The sequence below is a fragment of the Onychomys torridus genome, chromosome 7 (genome assembly GCF_903995425.1).
Source record: "Onychomys torridus chromosome 7, mOncTor1.1, whole genome shotgun sequence".
NCBI lineage: Eukaryota > Metazoa > Chordata > Mammalia > Rodentia > Cricetidae > Onychomys > Onychomys torridus.
The window spans coordinates 39,286,275-39,313,195 of NC_050449.1; the positions used below are offsets into that span (position 1 = coordinate 39,286,275).

The following is a 26,921-nucleotide window of genomic DNA, read 5'->3' on the forward strand; positions in this document are numbered from 1 at the left end:
GAGGCAGGAGGATTGCATCAAAGTCCAGGGTAGCCTATACTGCACAATGTGTTTACAAGACCCTGTATCAAAATAAAATAAAATAAAATAAGGAATGAATGAATAAAAAAAAGAATGAAGGAAGGACTAGCAGATGAAAGGTGTAATATTGGTTCCTTCTTGCCCTGCCAGCTTTATGGGAACGCGCTCCCACCAGGACTCTGCAGAGTGAACTCCATCTCGGCAGAGGGCATCCCAGACCCCTCTCAGCCCCGGAAGCTGGGCTGCCTGCCATGGGAAGACTACACTTCCCAGCGATCCCAGGGAAAAGCAAAAACCCTTTGGCTTTGACAGCCACCGCCACAAGTCTTTCCGCCTCCCTAGCCTCCCTGGGTGCTGGGAACCGGGAGCTGGATTATGGTGGCCTGAGCAGCCGACGCGGCCGCAAGAGCCGGGAACCCCGGTCAGTCCTCTCGCTGCGGACCCCGCCTGGAAGACCCCGAAAGCTGCAGGCTCAGATCGCCATGCCCGCCCCTCCCAGCCCCGCGAGGGGCCCGAGCTCCCCGCTGAGGCTGGCTGCCGCCGTCCAGATGTAGCTGGGTCCCGGATCGCCACCGTTCCTCTCCTCCGGTGCGCTGCGGATTTCTCCGGCCCACTCCCCGCCGCCTGGACCCGGATCTGAGTGAGGGGCCTGCAGGCTCTGCAGTCCTGATGCCTCCAAGGCCGCTTTCCTGAGAGAAGCCACCGCTACCCAGACTTAGGGGCAGTCAACAAGGACAGTCGCCAACCGGAGCCGCAAGGCCCGGGCTCACCATGGCCCCGGCGTTGAGCTGGATCCTGCTATGGGTGGGCTCCGGAATGCTACCTGCCCAGGGCACCCATCTCGGCATCCGGCTGCCCCTTCGCAGCGGCCTGGCAGGGCCACCCCTGGGCCTGAGGCTGCCCCGGGAGACCGACGAGGAATCCGAGGAGCCTGGCCGGAGAGGCAGCTTTGTGGAGATGGTGGACAACCTGAGGGGCAAGTCCGGCCAAGGCTACTATGTGGAGATGACCGTGGGTAGCCCCCCACAGACGGTAAGGTGGTCAGGCCTGGCAGCCCTCCTCCCTGCAGCCTGGGAGGGAGACAGGGTAGGGATGAAGCAGGCTGCCCTGCTAAGATGGCTTGCTCACTGGGCGCTGCAGGACAGGCCCCTTCCCAAGCTATATTCCTCCAGGGTCAGGTAGGAAGTAGTCTTTCCCTTTCCCGCCTCCTCTCGCTGGCGTCCCAGTCCCGGGGCTGCCCGCCCGCCCTTCTGTCACTGCCTTATCCTTCTCTATCTGACCCTGGGGAAGGGCCAGGCACAGGGACGCTGTAACAGGTGTCCGCACCCTCTGGCTCTGGCCAAACGGGAGTCTCTCATATTGCAACACCCAACTCTCCCCTTCTCTAGTATTCTGGGGGAATCTAAGGCCCCTCACCTTTATATTCTGAGAACCCAAGAATCCTGGCACCCGTTGGATAAATCAGCTCCTAACTCCCAGTCCCGGCTGCCATAAACCAGCAAAGTGAGAGCCGTGCTGACATCCATGTAGCCTCCAAGTCCCAATAGACTCTGGTTTCCCCCGCCACACACACACCCCTTCCCCCTCTTCTACCCTGGCTCCTACTTTCTGCGCTCTAGCCCATCCCCCACCCGTGCCTCAGAACATGGCCAGGAGGGAGCTGAACTGAGTCTGAGGAAATGATAAGCCTAGGAAAGAAGCCAGAACTCCCTTGTAAGAGAAGGGTTCTGAGGTGTAGGGGGAAGCAACCATGGAGGAAGCCCTCTCCATTGTCCCTGTTTTCCCCCAACAATTGCCGAGGCACCTCCAAGGTGGCTGGTGGAGGTTGTGTCCTCTGCCTGTGCTGACTGGGAGTGTGGGCTTGAGTCAGCTACCTTCCATGTGGGGTTCCTGGCTGACCTCTGAGTGCATCTGCCGCCGAGTCTGGGTTCTGGTGGCAATGTGATTCTGCATATGCTTCTGTGTGTCACCTTGAATCTGATCCTGTGTATCTCTGTGAGCTACCCTTAGTGGCTCCGTGTCCACAACGCTTGTCCATGGAGGGTGTGGGAAGGTGGGAGTGTACTGGGGTCAGGGAGGAGACAAGCGCACTTCCTTTAACTCAGTCGGATGTGGAAGAATCACAACCCCCTGCTTTCATGCTACCTGTCAGGAGCCAGCCTTACTGGGTCCATGACACCCAGGCTTGCTTTGGGGGTTCTGCAGCCCTGGACTCCCCCACGAACCCTTCCTTTTTACTGCGTGCCATAACTTCCCAGAAGTAATATGGAACATGCGTAGAGAAGCTAAGCCAGAGCTAGAATTCAGTCTGAGCCAACAGAAGGCAACTTGTCAGGGAAGGGGACTTGTGGGGACCTGGGACTCTAGTGATGGTGCTGTGTGACTGCAGAGATCCATGAGACAACCAGCAAGGACTTAAGGGTCAGGCATCTGGGCTCTGCCTACCACCCACAGTTTTCTTTTTTCCTAGCTGTGTGGCCTTAGGCAACTTACATAACCTCTCATTGGCTATTGCCTTCTCTTTAAAATGTGGGAAATGAGATCTCCTTTGCAAGATAATTGTAAGGATTAAATGAAACCATGTAGGGGGATACGCCTAGAAGAAAGCACTGGGTTAACTGACCTCCACTAAACATTTACCTCTTTCTCTTTAACTGGCCCGGCCGCCTCTGCCTCTTCTGTCCTATTCAGTGAGCCATAAAATCTGGGCCAACATGTTGAATACATTTGAACTGTGAGACCAGTTAGTTGTACTTCCCTGGTCCCCTGAGGTGCAGTGTAGGGGCTCCAGTCCAGCCCTTGGCAGAGAGTAATTGATGAGGGCTAGTCAACACCTCCCTGCTCCTGACCAGAAGCTAGGGGAGGGAAGGAGGAAGGCTGGAGGTTGCGCACCAGCCCTGGGAACCCTGAGCTGAGGCACTCTGGTTGCACGTGGCTCTGCCCCAGACCCTAGTCCAGCCAGCCTCTGCTCTGGTTTGTTCCTCTCCTGGGCAGCCTGTGGGAAAGATGAGCACTCTTCTTACCTGATGGGGCTATCAGAGGCATGAAGTGAGAGCGGGAACAAGGGAATTTGGGGTATGGGGTGCTTCCCATACAAAGAGATGGAAGACACCTTCTGCACTAATGGCTTTCAGAAGGAAGTGAAATACAAGTACTCCTTCAAGGTCATTCATCGCCTTGATAAAAGGGATGGTCTGGCTGGGCGGTGGTGGCACACGCCTTTAATCCCAGCACTTGGGAGGCAGAGACAGGCAGATCTCTGTGAGTTCAAGGCCAGCCTGGGCTACAGAATGAGTTCCAGGAAAGGTTCCAAAGCTACACAGAGAAACCCTGTCTCAAAAGGGGGGGAGGGGATGGTCTGGAGAGTCTTGTCTTTAGAACCTGTTAAGCGTGTAAAATCTCATGACCACACCCTAGACCCTGAGAGGTAAAATTTCTGGGTGTCTAAGCTTGAGAGGCACTGATACACGGAAGTACAAAGAATGGCGTTGAAGGTAGAGTTGACTCAAGGTACTTCATGAAGTAGGTGTGCTCTGAGTGTGGTCCTGGAGGATGGAAAGGAACGAGGCCATTCCCAGTCAGGACCTGGCATCTCTCCACCACACTGTAATTGCTTCTTGCCTGCTTCCCACTCTAGCCCACAGACTGAGACCAGAGAGGGATGAGAGAGTGAGTTGTGTGTTTGAACTTACACGTTTGTTCAGGAGACAAGAGAAAGCCAAGCCAGTTGGTATTACAGGTTTATGCTGAGACCAGATCAATTTGGGTAAATAAAACTGAGCCAAAATGTCAAAGAGCCTTAAATGTCAAGCTATATAGTTTGGACTTCAGTTCTGAGGGGAAATTGAAATCCTGTGTAGTGGAAAATGATATAAAGCAAGCAGGCAGATGTCTGAATTTTAGGAAGAACAAAATATAGAACTACAGAAGGCAGGAAGCTCCCAACAGTTAAGGTGTAAGGTACTGTGGAGAAGATGCCTCGAAGCTTCGATAAGAGTGAGAGAGAGGAGACCAGGATGCAAGGAATGTCACCAAGTAGATGAGCAGGGCTTGTGAGCTCATGAGAAGGGTGACAAAGAAGGCATGGGGTGACTTTGTGATTCTGACATGGCATGTTGAAAGAAACAGTATTGGTGGGGTAGGATAAGGCAGGAGGCCATGGTTTGGAACACACATGTCTTGGGGGGGGGGGTTGTTTTGTTGTATCTTTAAGTCTGCACATCTTCATTTGTTTGCTTTGCTGCCTCTCTCCCGCCTGCTGTGTAGCCCTGGCCAGACACAATTCATGAGCCTTCTGTCTTAGCCCTCAGAGTGGTGGGACAAGAAGTGTCTGACATCACACCCAGCTTCCTGTTTTGTTGTGTTTGTTTGCTTGTTTGTAGGACAGAGCCTCACTGTGTAGCCCTGGCTGACCTGAATTTACTATGTAGAACACTCTGGCCCCCCAAATGCTGAACTCATAAAGATCCACCTGCCTCTGCCTCCCTAATGCTGGAATTAAGGGAGTATGCCACCAAGCCCGGCTTACTCTGGTTTTTTGTTTATTCTTTGTTTCTGCAATGTATATAAAAGCTCCGCAGTATTCACAGCTTTCAGGAGAAGAAATAGGCTCTGAAAGTTAAGCCATTGGTCAAGTGGTGCGCCAGTAAGCTGAGACCCTGATTCTTCCTTGTCTATCCTACATGACTATTGTCTTGAAAAGCCTATTGAGAACCTCCCTGTCTGTGATGTCTCCCTTACAATTGTCTAGTGTGCTGTAACTATTTTTGCTTCCTTCAGGCTTCGAGCTCTTGAAACTAGGGATGTAGCTCAGTGGTAGCACACTAGCCTAGCATACAGGGGACCCTGCGTTCATTCCCCAGCACCACACAACTTAAAGTTCATATTCTTTTCCTTTTACATTTATTTATTATTTGTTCAGTGTATATGTGTGCACATACCACGACCCTCATGTGGAGGTCAGAGGACAATTTGTAGGGGCCCAGCTCTACCATGTGGGTTCCAGACCGAACTCAGATAGCCTGATGTATGAATTTGTTTGTTTGTTTAGTTTTGGTTTTTTTCAAGACAGGGTCTCTCTGTGTAGTTTTGGTGCCTGTCCTGGATCTCGCTCTGTAGTCCAGGCTGGCCTTGAACTCACAGAGATCCGCCTGGCTCTGCCTCCCAAGTGCTAGGAGGGTGCGTCACCACCGCCTCAAAAGCTCATATTCTAATACGTATGATAATCTCCAGCTCAGACATCTGTGGAGTGAATGAATCAATAAACTGTAAGACATTTAAATAGAGCTAGTAACTAAACCTGGTGACTCAGATCTGTAATCCCAGCTCCTCCGGGCTGAGGCAGCAGGATTTACCTGGGCTACAAAGTGAGTTCAAGGCAGTTTGGATACACTGACAAGACCCTGTCTTAAGAAAGAAAGGTGAGGTGGCAGTGGTGGCGGCGGCGCACGCCTGTAATCCCAGCACTCAGGAGGCAGAGGCAGGCGGATCTCTGTGAGTTCGAGGCTACAGAGTGAGAGAGAGAGAGAGAGAGAGAGAGAGAGAGAGAGAGAGAGAGAGGTGAGAGTGGACTAGGAATATAGTTTAGCACAGCACCTGCTAGCATGTGTGAAGTCCTGGGTTCAACTCCACTATCAACTGATGTAGCTTAGGCTGGCTTCAAGCTCATGCAGCTAAGGATAATCTTGAGTTTCTGATCCTCTTGCTTCCACCTCTCTAGTAGGATTGTAAGTGTAAACCAACATACCTGGCTTAGAGGATGCTGGGAATCAAACCCAGGGCTTCATGCATGCTAGATAAGCACTCTGCCAAATGAGTTGCATCCCCATTCCAAAACTCAGGTTTATCATTATTTATTTATTTATTTTGGTTTTTTTGAGACAGGGTTTCTCCGTAGCTTTTGGAGGCTGTCCTGGAACTCGCTTTGTAGACCAGGCTGGCCTCGAACTCACAGAGCTCCACCTGCCTCCGCCTCCTGAGTGCTGGGATTACAGGCGTGCGCCACTACCGCCTGGCGTTGGGTTTATTATTAAGAAAGATTTAAAACATATGGGGGTGGAGCACACTAGCGTGCCCAATACTTAGGAGGTGGAGGCAGGAGGATCAGAAATGAAAAGCAGCTACATAGAAGAAAAAGACTTTAATGTAGCTATAAAGCTATAAGGACAGTACTACTGAGAGAGACACATACTTTTTAAAAAGGAGAGTGGGGGTTATGGAGATCAGTCAGTAAAGTGCTTGAGTTCAACCCCAGGGCCCCCATTTAAAAAAGCTGCGTATGGTGGTATGTGCTTGTAATCCCAGCACTGGGGCGGCACAGACAGGCAGAGCCTTGGGACTCGCTGGCCAGCCAGCCAGCTTAGGCTACTAAGCGAGTTCCAAATCAACCAGAGACCTGTTTATAAGAAAAAGATGTCTGGCTGATCCCTAGCCTCCAAATATATGTGTATGCTCTCCTGGCTCTGCCTCCCTGGTGCTAAGATCCCAGACATGAACCATGCCTCATTAATTTCCCCAGTTTCCTGCTCTGCCTTATTTTCACCTAAAATGAAAAGACGCATCTCATTGTGATAGGATAAGCATCATTGACCTAACACCGAAGCATCATTTGTTGGGAAGGAAACTTGATGACAGTCAACTCAATATGATAAATATTTACTGAGCACCTGTTGTGTGCCAAAGAGAAACAGAACACCATAGTCCCAGCCTTTGGAGAGCTTACAAATTGGTGCGAAACACAAATATATAAACACCAGTGGCATCTAAGAACAATGAGTCTAGGAACTGCACAGAGCAAAGTAGCTACTTCTTACAAGTATAGGCTTGCTGCTCTGCTCTATGGGAAGAGGTGCCCGAGCTGTGCTGAGAAGCTGGGAGTGGTAAGCATGCTGTGGGGCTGCGTGGAATTGAGACCTTGTTCTGGAAGCATCAGGCAGACCTCATAGGCCTATGAGAGAGGGATGGTGGTGTCTAATTTTAGTTCCAGGAAAACAACTTTAATGTGGAGGAGGGCTTGGATGGGGTAGTGTGTGAGACGAGCATCTGTTTGGAGACAAGGGCCTGACAAGGGAGGTGTCAGTGAGGGGAGAGAGGAGGGAAGGTCTCAGGATGCTAAGCAGTAATTGTGCAATTGAACCAGCCCTGTTCTGTCCCTGTGAGTTAAGGGGCGAGGGGACCGGCAAGGGAAAGCCTTGGCTCCTTTTCCTTAACCAAGTTCCATACATGTTTATTTTCTTTCCCTTTGGGGGCCAGGGGAGCCTGGTGAGACAGTCTTACACTTGTACCCCAGGCTATACTAGAACTCACTATACTGCCTAGGCTGACCTGGAATTTGCAATAATCCTCTTACCTAAACCCCCTGGGATTGACTACAGATAGGGGCCACTCTGCCTGGCTTCCATAGTTACTTTTCTAGTTTAATGACGAGGTCTAGGTAGTAGCATGCTCATTTTGGTTTTAAGGAAACTGGGGCTAAAAGAGGTTAAAAGGGTTTTGTGAAGTTACCCAGCTGGGAGGAACACGGCGGGAGTTCCAGTCCCTAACTTTAGTTCCAAGTACTAGCACTGGGCTAATTTCCGTTTTATAGCCTTGAGCATGTTGGTTGACTTGGAGATGCTGGTGAAGTATCCTTATGGGTGAACCTGGCAACAACTGGCCGTGGCCATCTAGACACTGGTGGGAGCTAGGACTCAACAGGCAGACTTGGGTGGGAGTCGCCCCACAGCGTCTGCAAATGACCTTGTTCTCTGAGAGAATGGTGACAAGAGAGGATGAGGAGCGGGGAGGGATACTAGGTATAAACAGGGAAGGGAGGGAACATCAGCACCTTTCCTGGGCCGGGTTACAAACACTCCTCTGCCCTCCCAACTGAAGAAAGGCAGATTCATTTGGGAGAGGGGAGTGCTGAGAGAGAGATCCTTTGCCTGAGTATTTCTAGTAAAAAGCAAAGTAGCAAACTGTAGTTGAAATTCAGGAAGAGCTCTCCCAGGGAAGCCCCCATGACTTGAGTCTCTTCTCTGCTGTGAGCCCTCTCTCTGGCATGACTGGGCAAAAACCAGGCTGTTTTCCTGACTCCAGAGTGAAATCCTCCCAGCAGGAGAGTCCCAGAGGGTAAAAGGCATCTACTGATGTTGGTCCACCATGTCCTGCTGGTTCTTAGGAGGGTGAGGTGGGTATCCTGAGGAAGGATGCCAAGTCATTAGTTTCAAGAGCATTTTGGCCCACAGAGGTTTCTAGGCTCTTCTCTCAGACCTCTGGGACCTCTGTCACCCTGTGGGTGCCCTCTCTACTGCCCACTGTAACACCACTGTGGGCCAGGATGGCTGTCTTTTGCTAGGGTGTCCCCTCAGGGTCAGTGACCCCCACCACTAATCCCTTTCAGGGCCTGTAGAGATTTTCCAGGGAACAGAAGAGGTGAGTCCTAGCTTTCCCCAGTTGGGGAGCAAGATTCAAGAACCAGCAGGAAATTGAGCTTATGCCAGAGGAATTCTCACTATCCAGGAGAATCAGGTAGCTAATAGCTGCTATGAGGAAGGCTTTTTCAGGTGATTTCTACAGCAAATGAACGTACAAAAGAGGCTTCTGGAACCAGGCTGTGGTAGAAGCCTTAGATTCCATCTCAAGCACCAGAGTAAAGTTTAAAAGCCATCATGTCGAGCTGGGTGGCAGGAGCGCACGCCTTTAATCTCAGCACTTGGGAGACAGAAGTCGGCAGACCTCTGAGGTCAGCCTGGTCTACAAAGTGAGTTTTGGGATGGCCAGGGCTACACAGAGGAAACCCTGTCCGGAAAACAGAATGAAACAGAAGCTGGCCTGAGCTGGGGTAAGCTTGTTCCCAGGTTCCAGCTGCTGCATGGAGAGCAAAGAGAACAGAGGGTGTAACCAGCAGTCTGTGTCTCAGGCCGGCTGCTTTGTTGAAGTAGAACGGAGCTGAGAAGGACACGGTGGCAGAGCAATCCAAGGCAGGAGTAGCTAAGGCATTTGTAGCTGCTAACCCCAGGCTCATGTCCTTCCTTGTTCCTTCTCCTGGGTTTGGACATGTGTCTACTCAAGATGAATCTCATTTAGCAAGGGCAGAAACGGAGCAGGCCCAGAGCAACTGTGGCTCCTCTAAGAAACACAGAGCCCCAGAGGAGATTCAGGGTACATGCATGGGCATGGTGGTCACGGCCACTCAGTGATCTGAGTTTGAGAATAATACTTGTCATTTGTAGGGTTACAGGGAACCAACATCTGGAAATGAGAATCACTGCCAGTGCAAAGAAGTCAGCCAGGTGTGGTGGTGCATGCCTGTAATTCTAGCACTTGTGGGCAGAAGCAGGAGGATTGCCAGGATTCTGAGGCCATTCTGGACTACATAGGAGTTCCAGGCTTGCCTTTTCTTTTGTTTTTGTTTTTGTTTTTGTTTTTTTTCCGAGACAGGGTTTCTCTGTGTAGCTTTGCGCCTTTCCTGGAACTCACTTGGTAGCCCAGGCTGGCCTCCACCTGGCTCTGCCTCCTGAGTGCTGGGATTAAAGGCGTGTGCCACCACCCCCCACCTCCCCACCCCTCCCAGCCTCCCACCCCCCACCCCCCCCACCCCCCACCTCCCCACCCCTCCCAGCCCCCCACCCCCCCACCCCCCCACACACACCCGTGCCCAGCCCAGGCTTGCCTTTTCTACAGAGAAAGCCCCTGTCTCAAAAAATAAAAGAAAGTGGCATGAGCACTTTCCCTGCTGGGGCCAGGGAACAGTTAGGTAACAACTGTAGGTGCTCTATTCCTAGGAGCATCTTGGGACAGGCAAGCAGTGAGTGCATCAATGATTAAGAGGGAGTGACAGCCAGGGAAGCCAGGTGGTACTGAGGACCTGCAGGAAGAGGAGCTTCATCTTGGCAGACCCTTGAGAGACAGGATATTTGACCACGACTTGAAAGTTGAACAGGTGCCGGGCATGCCGCAGGAGAACATGCCAAGCTAAGGAAAGGAGCCCAGGTGAGGTCACTGCACTCTTCAGAAATGTCACAAGAACCACAGTGAGGAAGGCGGGAGTGGCAAGAGATGCTCCTTGGGAGTGACTCGGGGTTAGTTAGTAGCCCTCAATGTCAAGGGCTCTAGGGTTTCATTCAGATAGGTTGCCTAACAGCGGGCAAAAGACCACCAAATTACTGTGACTTAAAATGCAAGCTATTTTCCAGGATTCTGTGGGTTGGCTTGAGGTCCTCCTGCTTGAACTCATTCATATGGCTATATATAGCTAGAGGCTGAATTGCCCCAACCTGCTGGGTTTGTGGCTCCATGATGTCCTTAAGGAGGCAAGACTTGGGCTGCCACACAGTCTCTCTGGCTGGGATACTAAGATTGTGTGCAAGAGCCTCATTTGGCCCCACTTGCCTTTGCTGACGTTCCACTGGTCAAGCCCAGAGTCACTGTGGAGGGAATCACCCAAAGGCTTGTAATGAGTCATCAGTACAACCACCTACCACACACTTCCTCTCCAGATGGGAGGGGCCAGAAAGTCAAGAAGATGAAAGGCTATGCTGCTTAAGGGTTAGTTAGAGCCGGCCGAGACTGGTGCTGGCTTTACGGCTTGTTTGTAAGATGGCCACATGGCTCACACTCCCTGGGTCTGTGTCCTTCTCTTCAAAATGGAAGAAAGCCTCCCCCATGTCAGCTTTACACCAAAGGTTTGCTCTTGCTAACTCTCAGCTCGGAGGTGCACACAGATACCTTCCTTGGCAAGGAGACTTGGAGGTAGAGGCTTGCAAAAGCTGCAGAGCCTGGGAGAGGCTGCCAGGAAAGCTTATGGTGGGGGGCAGGGAGGTTTGTTTTATTCTTTTGCCTTACGGAGAAGGAGAACAGAACCTGGGCCCTTGTGCATGGTAGGCAAGTGCTCTAGCCTGAGCTAACCACTAGCCTACACTGACAATTTTTTTTTCAAGACAGGGTTTCTCTGTAGCTTTGGTGCCTGTCCTAGATCTTGTTCTGCAGACCAGGCTGGCCTTGAACTCATAGAGATCCATTTGACTCTGACTCCTGAGTGCTGGGATTAAAGGCATGCACCACCACCACCCAGCCCATTGATGATTCTTTTTTTTTTTTTTTTTCCAGAGCTGAGGACCGAACCCAGGGCCTTGAGCTTGCTAGGCAAGCGCTCTACCACTGAGCTAAATCCCCAACCTTGATGATTCTTAATAATCTAGTATTATTTAAAAGTAAAAAGCAATCTATCTCTCCAGGCCAGGGGACAGAGGCTCTGGAAGACTCCTTTCATCCCAAAGCTTCTGAGCTATCCCTGTTTGTGGGGGTTAACCCTATGGATTGGAGGAACCCAGAGCCCACCTTAAATGTGCCAGCCTCAGAATTACCACATCAGCCAGGAGCTATTGCTGAGCACAGCAGTGTGAACCTGAGCAGGTGTGCCTCTCCCTGTGGGGCTTGTTAGCTCTTCCCTAGAAGCTGCCTTCTCTCAGAGGCCCCCAGGAACACATTTGTTTATTAAGTGATTGGCACTGACCTAGTCCTGACCCCAAGCTAAATCTCCTGGGCATGGGACTCCTCGGTCTCCCCAGGCCGGAGGACAAGGAAGGAGAAGGCTCTAACACAGGTGGCCTGAACCCAGACTCTCCTGTCAAACCAAGGGGATGGGTAAAGAAAGGAAGGCAGACCATAAAACCAAGCAGCTTCTGGTGGGAGCCTCTGAGGGACTTTCTCCCCCACTGTCCAAGAAACCCATTTTTCGAGAAACACCTATTGCCTGGCAGTAGTGGCACACACCTTTAATCCCAGCATTGGGAGGCAGAAGCAGGTGGATCTCTGGGAGCTGGAGGCCAACCTGGTTTACAGAGTGAGTTCCATAACAGACAAGGCTACACAAAGAAATCCTGTCTCAAAACCCCCCCAGTGGTAGAGTGCTTGCCTAGCAAGCTCAAGGCCCTGGGTTCAATCCTCAGCTCCACAAAAACAAACAAACAAACAAACAAAAAACCCAGAAAGAAAGGAAGGAAGGAAGGAAGGAAGGAAGGAAGGAAGGAAGGAAGGAAGGAAGGAAGGAAGGGAGAAAGAGAGAGAGAAAGAGAGAAAGAAAGAAAGGGGAAAAAAAGACAGAGAGACCTATTGTTAGGGCCAGGCACCAGGATACCAAACTAGGGCTACACTGAGGATTTAAAGTTCTTAGACACAGGGCAAGTGAGAGCCAGACAGGCAGGTGGTAAGGAAGCATAGAGTTAAAGTTAGGATTCCCAGTCTTCCTCCCCAAGCAAGTCCCATTTCTGCTGAGGCTTGAAGATGAGGAAGAAAGACACAAAGGAGGATGATCCTGGTGGAGCTGCATTCCCACACCACTCCCTATGTTGCTAGGGTCCTTGGCAGGCGGGAGCCAGTGAGGTGTAGTGGAGCTTGGAGGCTTGCTTGAGGCTGAGAGTATGCAGGTATGGTGGATCAAAATGCCCTGAAGGAGGTGTGCAAGCTAAACATTTTAACTTTAATAGTGAGAGGAACCTGCTTTCTTTGGAGGGCAACTCGGTCACCTTTACCTTGGGAAGGTTGCTCAGGCCACAGAACAGGGTACAGAATGGTGAGGTCAGCAGCAGACATGTCAAGACAGTTGAGATTGGGGGCTGGAGTGATGGTTCAGTGGTTTAAGAGTACATGCTGCGCTTGCAGATAGGGTTCAGTTCCAAGTCCTCACATGGTGGTTCACAACCATCTCTAACTCCAGTTCCAGGAAATGTGACACCCTAGTCTGACTTCCTCGTTCTCCTGTACACACATGGTACACATATGTGCACACGTACTCTCTCTCTCTCTCTCTCTCTCTCTCTCTATATATATATATATATATATATATATATATATATACACACACACACACACACACACACACACACATATATATATACACATATATGACATTGTATATGATATATAAGTTGAAGTTGAGAAGTCCTGTGATACCTGGGGTGAGGCGATGCTAGCTGGACCGAGGGCTGGCAGAGGAGATGGGAAGAAACAGACACAAACTCTTTGAAGGATGGTGACTGGGAACACTAGGGACAGGTAGGAAGAAGGTGTGAAGAGTCTCAGGTTGTTGCCTTACACAACATAATGGATGGTGCCACCACTTATGAATACAGGGAACACTGAAGAGGACCAGGCTGAGGTCAGCTTTGGTCATCCCCGCTTGGAGGTGCTTATGGGAAAGCGTACTGGGAGAAGAAAAAAAAAAAAAAAAAAAGAAGCCAAAGCCAAGCTAGGGTGTGAGCCTGTGAGGGAGAAGATGGGTCTGTGAGGGAGACAAGAGAGGAACTGTGAGGTGACATGGGGAGTAATGTGAAAGATCTCTCTCGTATTTGTTCCTGTGAAATCCTTGCTAACTGTAGTAAGGGCTGCTTGATAGTGGCGGGATAGAGGCAACCCCAGTTTTAGAATGGGTTGAGGAAGAGTGGGAGGTGAAGAGAATGAAGACAGCTTGGCTGAGAGCTTAGGTTGTGAAGAGAGGGTAGCTGGAGGCGGGTGTGAGATTCAGGAAGGTTTGTGTTGTTTTTAGTGAAGAGACTTAGCATTTGTAAAGGCCAGTGGGAAGAATTCAGATATGAAGGTTGAATTTGCCTGAGGGGAAGGGGATCATGTCTAGAGAGTGGGTGCCCAGCAAAAGAGCCGTGAGGGGTTTGTCTCCCCAGCCCAGATGAAAACTGGAGGTCCGAGGGCAGGAGTGGCCTCAGGCCCAGGAGGGCTAGCTTAAGGGGCTGAGAAAGACTGGGTGGGCCCTGGGCCTGGGAGACAGGAGGTGAGGCCTCCACAGCTATCGCCCCCTGTCTTGTTTGGCAATGAGAGTAGCGGGTGCGTCCATTCCTCTGCCTCAGGTCTACACCAAGGTGAAAGGGAGAGGCCGCTAAGAGCTGCCCGAGGGGCTCAGTTAGAGATGGTGAAAGACAGGCCCAGAAATCATTTCACAGCAGCAGCAGCAGGCCCACATGCATGGGAGGAGCAGCCAGACATTGCTGCGGAGGGAGTCTTGGTGGTTTTTTCTGGTTTCCCATATTGTTGTAGAGAGGGAGAAGCAAGAGCAACAGGAGCTTGAAGACCTGGATAGGGTGTGTGCGGCCCAGAGTGAGGAAGGTTGTTCTTTCTTGGACTTAGCTGTTTGTCTGAGAGAGACCTTCCTCAGATCAAAGAGTGAGGCTGGGACTGGAAGGCAATGAGAGGATTGGTACCTTCTGAGAGAAGGGAGCAACCTGAAGAGACAGGAAAAGGTCTCGACAACAGGGTCCAGGATAGGGTTCCCAATCTGCTGGAGCTGGCCTGCGCAAGCATTTCAAGTCCCATACACAGGCTACAGGACTGTGTCGGGAGGAGACTCATTTCTGGAGCTAGGAGCAAGCCCTAAAGGTAGGGAAAGCTGTCCTCAGATGGGGGGGGTGAGATCTTTTAACCATTAACCGAGTTGGTTGAAATCTGACATGTGGAGCCTCCCAGCTCTATTGATTTTTTTTTTCTTTTTTGAAAGCACAGCCGCGGCTGTTAACTGGTGGCTGCCCAGGGACCAGGGAGGGGCACAGGAGTAGAGGTGGGAAGGAGGGAGCAGAGAGGGAAAGGGGGACCCAGCCAGGATTGGGAACCGGGGAGTTGTTCTGAGGCAGGGTCTGAATGTTGGCCACCAGTACAGAGGAGTCTTTGGGGGAGTCAGGAAACCCACGAAGGCATTGGAAGCTGTTGGCAGAGCCCCACACAGGCACTGCTGCTGACCATGGAGGAGCTGGGAAAGATCCTGGCAGACAGGACAAAACAAGCTCTGGGGAGCATGGTGGCCTGCTCCAGGTGACTGTGCCAGAGCTCTATGACTTCGCTGAGAAAGGAAGTGAAGGTCCTGAGGTTAGGGAAGGGGAGGTGCTGGGTTTGGGAAGTCAGGGATACCATTTACAGGCTGCTGGCTTTTTCCTGAGGACAGGGAGGGCTCTCCCTGCCTTTTCTCTGCTCCTAGGATATAGCAGACATACAAACAACGGTCTGGTGTGGCTGAGGGATAGATAGGTCAGGCCATCAGAGCCTTGCCATAGCAGGCCTGTTATACACTCTAGACTCCATATCAATCACGGCAGTAACTAGTTTTATAAAAATAATTTATCTGTGAGGTGCCTAAATGGGTAGATGGGGAATCCTCAGACTAAAATATGCCTCAGATAGGATAAGGTTGAGGGGTGTTTTATGGTAAAGAATCAGGGCTGCTACAGCTTAGATCGAAATGGTCCTCCCAAGTCCCATGTGTTTTCAGCTTGGTGCCAGGAGGAAGTAAGATGACTGGGGGTGCACTCGAGGAGGAGACAGAACTCTGGCTCCTTCCTCTGCCTTTGCTTCTTGGCTGCTATGAGAACAGGTTTCCTCTGTCACATGATGTACTTACTATGTTGGCACAACCCAAAACAATGTGGCCTAGTGCCCATAGGCTGAGGCATCTGAAACCCTGAGCTGAGCACAGTGGCATGTACATGTACTCTTAGCACCCCAGAGGTAGGGGCAGAAGGAGGAGGTCAGTCATTCTCAGCTACACAGTGAGCTCAAGAGTCAACCTGGGTAATAGGAGACCTGCCTTAAAAAAGAGAGAGAGAGAGAGAGAGAGAGAGAGAAACCAGGAACCCACAGTAAGTTTTTACCGCTTTCCTCTGAAGTTGCTTTTAAAGCATCATGTCACCATGATGGAAAGCTAAGACAAGTCGTGAAAAGTAACTAGAGATGAGGAAGGCCAAGTAATGGGTGGTTTGCTCACGCATAAACCTCATGACTCTTCATTGGATGCACACACTGGCATGACTTGTAGGCAGGGTTTGGGCTCTGTGACATCAAAAAGTCGCCTACTGGACATTTTTGCAAGTCCAGGCGAAGGGGTCAGTGGGTTCAACCAGTTGGAAAAACAATTAAAAAAACAAAACAAAACAAAAACTCCTAAATAATCCTGACCACAGTGACCAAATAGAAGAGGCTGTCTGGAATTTTTTACTTTATTATTTAGTTAAGCCACAGTGATGAGCATGAGTAACTAAAAGCAAATGAAGATACAGTTTATTTGGGTTTTTCACAAGTTTTAATGTTCTCTTTGGTTTTTACACATTAAGGAGAATGGTCCAAGCCTCTTTAACAAGAAAAAAGACTATCATTCAATTCACTAAGAGGACTTAGTTACAAGGAGAGAAGCAGAGGACAGGATAGACAAGATCTAGGAAAGAGCTGCTTAGCAAGGAACACAGACACACCTGTCCGTCTGCTCTTAGCCCGGGACTGCTAGATCCCCATTCTCTCTAACAATGGCACATATACGCTTAAGTAACTGAGACAGAAGGGAAGCCACATTATGGGGCATGGGATGCCGCACATCAGGGTACCAGTGTGCCCCCCCCAAACACACCGCAATCTTTCCTTGCCAGTGCCAGCTCCTAGAATGGCTCCTCTCAGAACCAGAGAGGATCTTGGGAAGCCAGGCAAAGGGACAGAATGTGTGAACTGTGATGGCAGAGAGAAATAGTGTAGTTCAGATGACACAGGGAACGCTAGCATTACACAGACAGAAGCAGGACCAATCTCTGAGGCTCAGTAGGACCCCTACATTCTGTCTGTGTGGCCTTGGTTCCAGTGGTGTCAGCCTGGCTAGTCTTCTATGCTAAGTTCCAGTGGGACCACAGGCCAGCGTGTCCAGAGCCATCTGTCTGAAATGTCTTTTCTCTCCCCTTCCTCTGACAGCTCAACATCCTGGTGGACACAGGCAGTAGTAACTTCGCAGTGGGGGCTGCCCCACACCCTTTCCTGCACCGCTACTACCAGAGGCAGCTGTAAGTGCTGGGGAGGGGTGGGAGAGGGGTTTCCTGAGGAGTGAGAGGGTATAAGAACAAGAGCCTTTCTTCCTACTGGGTAGGGGGGGAGCAAAAGAAGGCAGCTGGAGCTAGGAGAAAAGACATGGTATGGAAAAGGGTGGGTTGTGGGGCATCCAGGAAGTGCTCCCATACTGACATGGGGCAGCTTCCCATGGAAGGGAAAAGAGGGAGCAGCCCCCAGGCTCCCAGAGTAGAACAGGAACTGTCTCATTCTTTGGGCAAAAGGGCTAAGCTGGCAAAGCAGGGTGGTGCACACCTTTAACCCCAGCACTCGGGAGGCAGAGGCAGGTGGATCACTGTGAGTTCAAGGCCAGCCTGTTCTACAAAGTAAGTTCCAGGACAGCCAGGGCTACAACAGAGAAACCCTGTCTCAAACAAACAAACAAACAAACAAACAAACAAAAGGGCTAAGTTTACAGTTTAGAAGGCTGAACAGGTTACAGTGGCTAGTGTCTTTCACCATGTTCTCACCCAGGGACCACTCTGGGTAGTTATGCTTGATTTAAATATGTACAGGAGCTGGGCATGACAGTACACACCAGTAATCCCAACATCTGGAGGATCGTTGAGACCAATGTGGACTCTATAGCAACTCTCAAAAAAGTAATAAAAAGGGGGGGGGGGGATGGGGAGCTAGGGAGGTGGCTCAGTGACTAAGAGAACGTGCTGTGAAAGCAAGAAGACTGCATTCAAGTTCCTAGCACCCACATAAAAGCCAGGCATGGCTGTGCGTACCCATAACCCAGGCATAGGCAGGCTGACATGGGCAGATCTGGGGACTTTCTGGCCAGCCTCACTGAAACAGCCAACTTCAGGCTCAGAGAGAGACCCTGTCTCAAAAACTACAATGGAGAGCAACAGAAGACACCACCCCTTTGTTCATCTGTGCACACTCATACACTACCTAAACAAAAACCTTACTCTTTGAGTTTTAAGAATCCAAAAAACACAAAGGTGAGAATCTTTCATGGCCCCCATTGGATCACCTTTTCTGGTACCATCCTAAGTGCCACCAGCTGGGTTCCCCTTGGTGGTGGGAGGTAGGCTTGAATGGTCAAAGAGAGAGTGAAGAGTGATGCAGAAGGCCTCTTACCATCAAAGCAGAACGAGGAGATGGTGAGGAGACATCTAGTGCTGGAGACACGTCTGTGTGAAGACATGAGAAAGGTCTGGTCTCTACACACTTACATGCTAACCTTGGACAAGTAGGAAAGCACAAACTGCTCTTCAGTTTCCTTTTCCCCCAAGAACACACGTACTTGAGTAAGCTCAGTGGAAGGACATCTCACTCCAGGTCTTCCTCCAGCCCCATCACTGCCCAGCCTGGTTAGTAACATGATGAAAACACAGGTGAGGGCATCCTGCAGCAGTATGACTCCTCTTGTGGTGCACAGCACCTGCCTGCTCTGCTGGGATGCTTGTTCAAATCTTTTCTAGAAGTGGTTACATGGCTCCCACAGTCACGCTGCCTGGTTCTTTCTCCATCATGCAGATGGTACCACTGGGCCCCAAGGCAGCAAGAGAGTCAATGGCTCCTTTTCTCTGGGAGCATGTTGAACTGGGGTGGGGGAAGAGATGTCCAATAGCTGTTTTGGCAGCAGCCGCAGGCACAATGCACAAAGCCCATCTTGTTCTTCATAGGCCTGAGCTTCAGGTCCAACAATATGAACTATGGAGACAGGAGAGCAAGCCCCAGCTATAGCTTGCCTCATCTAGCTGCAGAGTTGCCTTACAGTCCGTTCTGGGTGGTATGTCTAGGGCTGAATGCTGTGGGGTAAGGGGACATTTGGAAATACACTTGATGACACATGCTCATTGTTGTAGCTTTGCAGACACAGATCTCTGCCTTTTTACAGGTCCAGCACATACCGAGACCTCCGAAAGGGTGTGTATGTGCCCTACACCCAGGGCAAGTGGGAGGGGGAGCTGGGCACTGACCTGGTGAGCATCCCTCATGGCCCCAACGTCACTGTGCGTGCCAACATCGCTGCCATCACTGAATCGGACAAGTTCTTCATCAATGGTTCCAACTGGGAGGGCATCCTAGGGCTGGCCTATGCCGAGATTGCCAGGGTGAGAACCACACCTGGACCTATACACTGTTGCCTGCACACTGCTTACTGCATGCCACACAAGGAAGGAGTCAAGAGAGATGGGGGAAGGATGAACTGAAAGGGGAAACATGGGACCGGAGTGATGGCTTAGTGAGTATAGTGCTTACCCAGCAGTCATGAGAACCCGAGCTTAATCCCCACAACCTACACTTTCAAAAAACCCGGGTGTAATAATGCATGCTTGTAACCCCAACTCTGGGAAGGCAGAGTCAAATAAATCCTGGGGCTTGTTGGCCATTAAACCTAGCCTACTAAACAAGTTCCCAGCAAGCAAGAAACCCTGCCTTAGAAACCAAAAGAAGATGCAGCTGGAGAGATAGCTCAGCAGCTAAGAGCACTTGCTGCTCTTCCAAGAGGCTCAGGTTTGATTCCTAACACCCACATGGCAGCTCACAATCACCTGTAACTCCAGTTCCAGGGGATCCAATGCCTTCTTCTGGCCTCTGCAAGCAACAAGCACATGCATGGTGCAGAGGCCTACAGGCAGGCAAAATACCTATACCCACAAAACCAATAAATTTTAAAACAAAACAAGTTAGGGCTGGTGAAGTGGCTTGGTGGTTAAGAACCCTTGCCAACAAGCCTGAGAACCATTTGGCAGAAGGAGCCAACTGATGCATGCCTGCCCACTGTCCTCTGATCTTTACACCCATGCTGGGCTGCACATGCCAGTGCACATCCAAATACATATTTCTAAAAGGTACACAGATTCTGAGCAACAATATCCAAGGTTGTCCTTTGGTTTCTATATGTGTGCACACACAGACACAGACACACAGATGCACGCACACATGCATGTCCTAAAGGAGGAGAAAGTTTATCTGAAGGGCTGTAAACAAGGCAGGAGTGGGGACTGTCATGGGAGCAGCAGTGGTAGGTCCAGGAGGCCGTCCCCAAATATGAAACAGGCTAACCATGTGGGAATGGACAGAAATTCCTATGGCTAGCACTTGTCTATCTGCAATGCAATGTCTCTTACCCTGGCTCAGCCAGATCTCAGTACCTCAGGCTGAGCTGTCCTGAGGAGTATCCTCAAGTTTTGACTTTACCCCTGAATAGAGGCGGGAAGCCGACCTCTGTCTGTTAGTGCCCTCGCACGAGGATTTACTTCTGTGTCTTTCTGCCACAGCCCGACGACTCCCTGGAGCCCTTCTTTGACTCACTGGTGAAGCAGACACACATTCCCAATGTCTTTTCCCTGCAGCTCTGTGGCGCTGGTCTCCTCCTCAACCAAACTGAGGCACTGGCCTCAGTGGGAGGGAGCATGGTGAGTAGGTCCTCAGAGGGGGGTCAAGAAATCCCTTACACCCCAATCCTACTTCCCCCTTTCCTCTTTCCAGTCTCTTTCCTGCTTTTCTTGAAAGGAGCTGAATCACTCATGGAAAGGATTAGAGACAATTAGAAACATTTCAAAGGAAATAAAAAATGAGACCTGTTAAGATTATTGGCCAGGTGGTAGTGGCGGCGGCGGCACACACCTGTAATCCCAGCACTCGGGAGGCAGGGGCAGGTAGATCTCTGTGAGTTCGAGCCAGCCTGGTCTACAGAGCTAGTCCAAGACAGGCGCAAAGCTACACAGAGAAACCGTCTCGAAAAACAAAACAAAACAAAACAAACAAACAAAAAAATGATTATTGACTGAAATCTGAAGATGGTATGTAAAGAATTTAAGCTTGTTAAGAGATACTGTCTGTAGCTCAGCTGACCCAGAGCTCCCTGTGTAGACCAGGCTGGCCTAAGATTTGCAGCATCCCCTTCTTCTGTTTCCAAGTGCTAGGATTACAGGTGTGTGTCAAGCCCATTTATTAACTAGGACAGTAATGAGAGATTCTCCAACAAGCAAAGAAAATAAAACTTATGAAAGCAGCATGTAATCAATTCATTCCATATTTATTGTGCTAGCTTAGGTTTAAATAAATTTCTGTCAAGGGCTATGGGATTTTGATACAAATAATCCTGATGCATCTCTTCTCCTGAACAGACTTAAGAAACTAAAAATTTCCATGCATGGGGTTTAGTGGGATTAGAAAGGAAGATAGAAAGGGTGTGGAGAGAATCTTGACACCCCAAGAAATGGCTGATCTTACTACTTGGTTGTGGGTGTCCTGCTCTCCTCCTTTGCTAGGACATAGGTGTCTGCCTCTTTTTCTCTTAGATCATTGGCGGTATCGACCACTCGCTATACACGGGCAGTCTCTGGTACACACCCATCAGGCGGGAGTGGTACTATGAAGTGATCATTGTACGTGTGGAAATCAACGGTCAAGATCTGAAAATGGACTGCAAGGAGGTAAAAAAAATGGAAGGGATTCAAGTGAGAGTAAAGGGGTTAGCCACAGTATGAGAGGTTGGGAGGAGAGGATGGAGGCACAGGACCTGTCAGGACTGGACCAAGTCAAAAGCTTAGTGATCACACAGCAGTCCCTGAGGTGAAGGGCAGGGCCTGGCAGAGCAGTCACAGAGCCTGGACCATGTAGCTCACAGTATAGTAACGACAATATGGAACTGGTTCCTGATGGGACCCTAGTCACTGCCTTTCATGGCCTGGGGCAAGTCTGTGAGGTAGGTAGCATGGTGGGATGGATCTGACTCCAGCCCTGCTGTTACTAAGTGCCTCCTTGTGTCAATATCCTCTTTCTCAGTCAAAGACTGTGAAGGTCAAAGCCAATGTACAAAGTGTTAGTCCCTATGTTTCGCATACTCCAAATGCTGACATTTGGGGTCTCTTTCCCTAGATTTTTTTTCCTTTTACATTTTTTGCGGGGTAGGGAGTACATGTGCTAAACTTCTGTGTGGAGGTTAGAGGACTAGTTATTTTCAGTAACTAGTTCTCCTACCATATGGACCCCCCCCCCCCCCCCCCCCGGGATTGAACTCAGGTCATCATATTTGGTAGCAGGCCCCCTTAGCTGCTGAGCTATCTCAATGGCCCACTTTTTTGGCTTTTTCAGGTAGGGTTTCATGCAGCACATGCTGGCCTCAGACTTGCTCTGTAGCTAAAGATGATGTTGAACTCCTGGTCCTCCTGTGTCTGGCTCTCAAGTGCTCTACAGGCCTACACCACCATGCAGTACTAGGGCTCAAACCTAGAGCATCATGCACACTGAGCCAACCTTCTCTACATTATTATGTATGTTAAATGAGAATAACTACACAGAAGTACTGGAAGAAGTTACAAACACCACACAAGGCATTCTGTTTAGATTTGGAGAACACCTACCCGCACAAGGTAATGAAGTTAATACTTACCAAGTGCCTGGGATCTGCTAGAATTACTTAGTACTTTCAGCACGTTGATTTAGTTAATCCTTATGCTAACCTTTGAGGTAGGTACTGTTATTACCTTCAGTCTAGAGACAAGGAAACAGGTTCACAGAGGTTAAGTAACTTGCCCAAGAAGGTATGCAAAGCTGAGATGCCAACCCTAGCAGGATGCCTAGATGTCAGAGTCCCAACTCTCCTGACCCTTTGCTCTCCTTCCTAGTACAACTATGACAAGAGCATCGTGGACAGTGGCACCACCAACCTTCGTTTGCCTAAGAAAGTGTTTGAAGCTGCAGTCAAGTCCATCAAGGCAGCCTCTTCGGTCAGTGGAGTAAGGACGAAATGGTGTCAGAAGTCAGTAACAGCCATACACCTCAGCAAGCACCAAAGATGTCCAAAGATGTCTATACATAGACCTTTCCACTCAGAACACCTAGAAACTGTGGTTGGGCTGTAGCTCAGCTGGTACCTTCTTTTTTGTTTTGGAGACAGGGTCATGAATGCAATGCAGGTTGGCCTTGAACTTGACATCTTCATGCCTCAGCCTTCCAAATTCTGGGACCACAGGTGGTGTGAGCTGCCAAGCTCAGTAGCTCTAGCACAGATTTATGAGCCCAGTGCCCCACTTTCTTCTTCCAATCCTTAGTCTAGATTTTCTTTGCCACTGTGGAAATTGCCCTCAAAAAGCAAACAGTGGCACTGGTACTGCAGTTATGAACACAAGAGGAGAGATGGCGAGACAGGATTCCTCACATTCCTCTCTTGTCAACAGACGGAGAAGTTCCCGGATGGCTTTTGGCTAGGAGAGCAGCTGGTGTGCTGGCAAGCAGGCACCACCCCCTGGAACATTTTCCCAGTCATCTCACTTTACCTCATGGGTGAGGTCACCAATCAGTCCTTCCGCATCACCATTCTTCCTCAGGTATGTCCCCAAGCTGAGGCGGTGGGGTGCCAAGAAGACAGAGTGTGTCTACTAAACAGACGTGGCTTCCTACAACTTGAAAGACAAAATCAATGTCTAGTGGTAAAGGGATCTTGGAAAATTCAACACCTCAGGGCTTGAGGAAGAGATAAGTGCAGATGGCTAGAAAGCAGACAAAGGTAGGAGGATATAAAGGAACTGAAAAGGCATGCTCTCACCCTGTGACTATTTATCCCTAGCAATACCTGCGGCCAGTGGAAGATGTGGCCACATCCCAAGATGACTGTTACAAGTTCGCCATCTCACAGTCATCCACGGGCACTGTTATGGGAGCTGTCATCATGGAAGGTTTCTATGTGGTCTTTGATCGGGCCCGAAAGCGAATTGGCTTTGCTGTCAGCGCTTGCCATGGTGAGAGCACCAGTGAGGAGTGTGTGGGGTCAGTCTGGTCATGTTCTCCCTGTGAACAGCTAGGATGCCCAGGTCCCTTTCTGTTTAGGAGGTAGTAATAGTTGCCTCTGGCTAGTCAGCTGTGTGAAAGCTAGGGCTGAGGCTTGCTCTGGTGAACTCTGCCCGATGGGGAAAGCACTGTTGGAAACCCCTAACAGTCAGAGCTTTGCAGCACTTGGAAACCCTAGCTGCAAGGACAGCTGGCTGCCCACAGTGAGGCTGAATGCTACCACAGAAAGGTGGTGGGCTTTGTGGTTAGATTTTCATGGTTACAGTTAAGTCTGCTACATGTATAAGGGGCTGGATTTTGCTCAACTTAGAACTGCTAACTTTTGGGTATCACTTCTACTGGATAAAAAAGTGAGAAAGCCTTGCAGTTTCCGGGGTCCTGGAATGGGAAACGGATCTCCCCCAGTGCTGGCTTCCCTGTCCACTGCTCACTCTTTCCAAGAAGGGCTCTGCACAGCCTCACTGGGTCCCTGTCAGGAAGCTGTATTAATGATGTACCCCAAACTGCTCTATGACTGTAAGAGTCTCCACTCTTTCTCCAGTGCACGACGAGTTCAGGACGGCGGCAGTGGAAGGGCCTTTTGTTACGGCAGACATGGAAGACTGTGGCTACAACATTCCACAGACAGATGAGTCGACACTTATGACCATAGCCTATGTCATGGCTGCCATCTGCGCCCTCTTCATGTTACCACTCTGCCTCATGGTATGTCAGTGGCGCTGCCTACGCTGTCTGCGCCATCAGCATGATGACTTTGCTGATGACATCTCCCTGCTGAAATAAGGAGGCCTGTGGGCAGATGACAGAGATTCCCCTGGACCACATCTGGGTGGTTCCCTTTGGTCACACAAGTTGGAGACACAGATGGTACCTGTGGCCAGAGCACCTCAGGACCCTAACCAACCTGCCAAATGCTTCTGCTTTGAAAGAAAAGGGAAAGCTGGCAAGTTGGGTTACAGGGCTTGCCCCTGTCGGAAACAGAGGAGGAAAGAAAGCAGCATTCTGGTGGCAGGAATACCCTTAGTCACCTCAAACTTGAGTTGGAAATTCTGCTGCTTGAAGCTTCAGCCCTGACCCTCTGCCCAGCATCCTTTAGATTCTCCAACCCAAAGTATTCTTTCTGTCCTCCCAGAAGTACTGGTGTCACACCCAGGCTACCCGGCATGTGTCCCTGTGGTACCCTGGCAGAGAAAGGGCCAATCTCATTTCCCTGCTGGCCCCAGTCAGCAGAAGAAAATGCAGTTTGTCAGTTGCTTTAGTGATAGGGACTGCAGGATCAAGTCTACACTGATGCAAAGACTGCTTCTTGAGTTAAACAAAAACCAATGTGATGTGATGTTTGTGCTCCTGGAGGCAGTCAAGATGAGGAGACAGGGCAGAGACAGAGGAAGGAGTCGGTAACAAAGCTAGGAAAGGCAGAAATATAATCACTTTTCAGTCCCAAGTGTCAACTCATCTCCAAGACAGAAGCCCATCTGGACTAAGAGAGGTGTCATTCCCCAATGTGTCTGTGGTTGCAGCCTGAACTGAAATGAGATGGGAAAAGGGCTTCTTAGCCAAAGAGCTCTGTGTAAAGCTCTCTTCAAGGAACAGTGCTCATGAGAAAGTCCCACTGGACAGATGAATTCCTACCTTGTTAAATTCCACCTGTCTCTACCTGCTTCTTCTATATGCTAGGTGGTACTGGAATGTCCCAACCCCAAGGTCCCAGGTGCCCTATGGGACAACAGTTAGAATACTGCAGGGCTGGGGACTGCCTTGCCAGCATAGGTTCACTCCAACCGAGGTGCTAAAAGGAACAGATAGGAGAGTTCTCGTATCTGCTCCACAAAGGCAGAATCCTGACAATTCATTCAGAAGGTATAGGGTTGATGCCTTTGCCTCTGCCTGGATTTCATTTTTATTTCATTTTTCTTGCCCAGTGGTACAAAGTGGTAGGATCTTTATGGAGTACTGAGTTCATTACTTTCATATCCTCTCCGGTGGCCCCTTTATTTATCTGGCTGAGGCATCATCACACATTGGCTAGTATTAAACCACTGTAAGAAACAAGAGGGCTTTCTGGTCCTGTGTCAATGCCTTCAGTATCTAGGCTGCCTGGGGAAAGGACAGCAGCCTCAGGGCTTCCTTACCCCCTTCTCTGCCTTTTCCTGATAGAGCAGTCTTCTTCCTGCTCTCTGCTGCCCCCCAACAGTACGTGGGTACCCAGGCTGGTTCTTGGGCTAGGTAGTAGGGGCCACACTCATTTCTACCCCCCGTCAGTTCTAACACAACAGACATGAAACCAGTGTTAGTGGGAGGAGCAGAATCATCCTGGGATACCTGCTGATCCTATCCCTACATGCTCTGCACACTGCTTTCAGGTAGGGACCTGCCAAGCGTGGAATTAGCTGATGAGGGAGGGAGAGGGACACATGCAGGGCCTCTGGAGTTGCTGGCCCCAGCCAGCTGCCCACAAGCCATAAACTAATAAACTAAGAATACTGAGTCGCAGTCTTTCAGCTGGGTTCTCTTCATTCCCCTGCACTGGTGCTGCTCTGGCCGAGTGGGACACCCTACAACCACAAAGACTGCAGGGAGAGTGCAGCCTGTCCACCTCCAGCTCAGAACCTACAGTGTAAATAAGCCTCCAGTCACTACCATGAAATGAAAATGCCGTGTTCTGCTTCATAATTTCCACCTATGTTGGGGAAAACTGGCTTTTTCCCATCTTTTTCCAGGGTGGGGAGAAGACACTCAACCTAGTTGTTATTTACCCTAGTAACTGGTGTTCTATTTTTTTTTAAAGGGGAAATTTGCATTTATTTTTCTTTTGATGGTTAATTCCTTTGTATCATAAATCTATGAACTATGATGTGTAAAACAGAAAAACCAATCTTGACAACAGCTTCTTGCTTGTAAAAATATGTGTTATATAGCTCTATTTTTAAAGTCTCCTGAAAAATTACTGGCCTATCTCCACGCTGCATGTGGGCTTTTGCCACTGGTCTGCATGGATTGTACCGAGGCCCAGTGGGCAGAGGTGATGGGGAGCAGGGATGCAAAATTTGAGAGTGTTTCTCTGCAAGAAATAGAGCCACACTGACGAGGTTCCAGCTGCAGGGACCCACTCTTCAAAATGGAGCCTTCCTGGAGCTTGGTATTCATCCTTGCTTTTTTCTCTCTACTATTTTAGCTTCAAAGATGTTTTTTGGAAAAGAAGAGTAATTAAAAAAAATTTTTTTTTGAGACAGTATCTCATTATGTAGCCCAGGCTGGCTTTGAACTTGTAGCAGCCTTCCTGCCTCTGCCTCCTGAGT

General features: G+C 49.9%; 1 protein-coding gene across 1 annotated transcript; it reads left to right on the top strand.

The window, feature by feature from the left end:
- The first annotated feature begins 308 nt into the window (after positions 1–308).
- Positions 309–26,850, top strand: Bace1 (beta-secretase 1). The gene is made up of 9 exons (XM_036194248.1): positions 309–1,053; positions 16,732–16,820; positions 18,719–18,935; positions 20,106–20,243; positions 21,132–21,266; positions 22,461–22,562; positions 23,013–23,162; positions 23,402–23,573; positions 24,164–26,850. Exons 1-9 carry the CDS (start codon positions 793–795, stop codon positions 24,403–24,405), a joined length of 1,506 nt encoding a protein of 501 aa, XP_036050141.1. The 5' UTR covers positions 309–792; the 3' UTR covers positions 24,406–26,850.
- Positions 26,851–26,921: the final 71 nt, after the last annotated feature.

Bases quoted from the DNA above. Each gene is read 5' to 3' on its own strand.
- Bace1 (XM_036194248.1), top strand. From the start codon at position 793: ATGGCCCCGGCGTTGAGCTGGATCCTGCTATGGGTGGGCTCCGGAATG. The intron at 22,563-23,012 runs GTCAGTGGAGTA...TCTTGTCAACAG, and splicing joins CCATCAAGGCAGCCTCTTCG to ACGGAGAAGTTCCCGGATGG. The intron at 23,574-24,163 runs GTGAGAGCACCA...CTCTTTCTCCAG, and splicing joins TGCTGTCAGCGCTTGCCATG to TGCACGACGAGTTCAGGACG.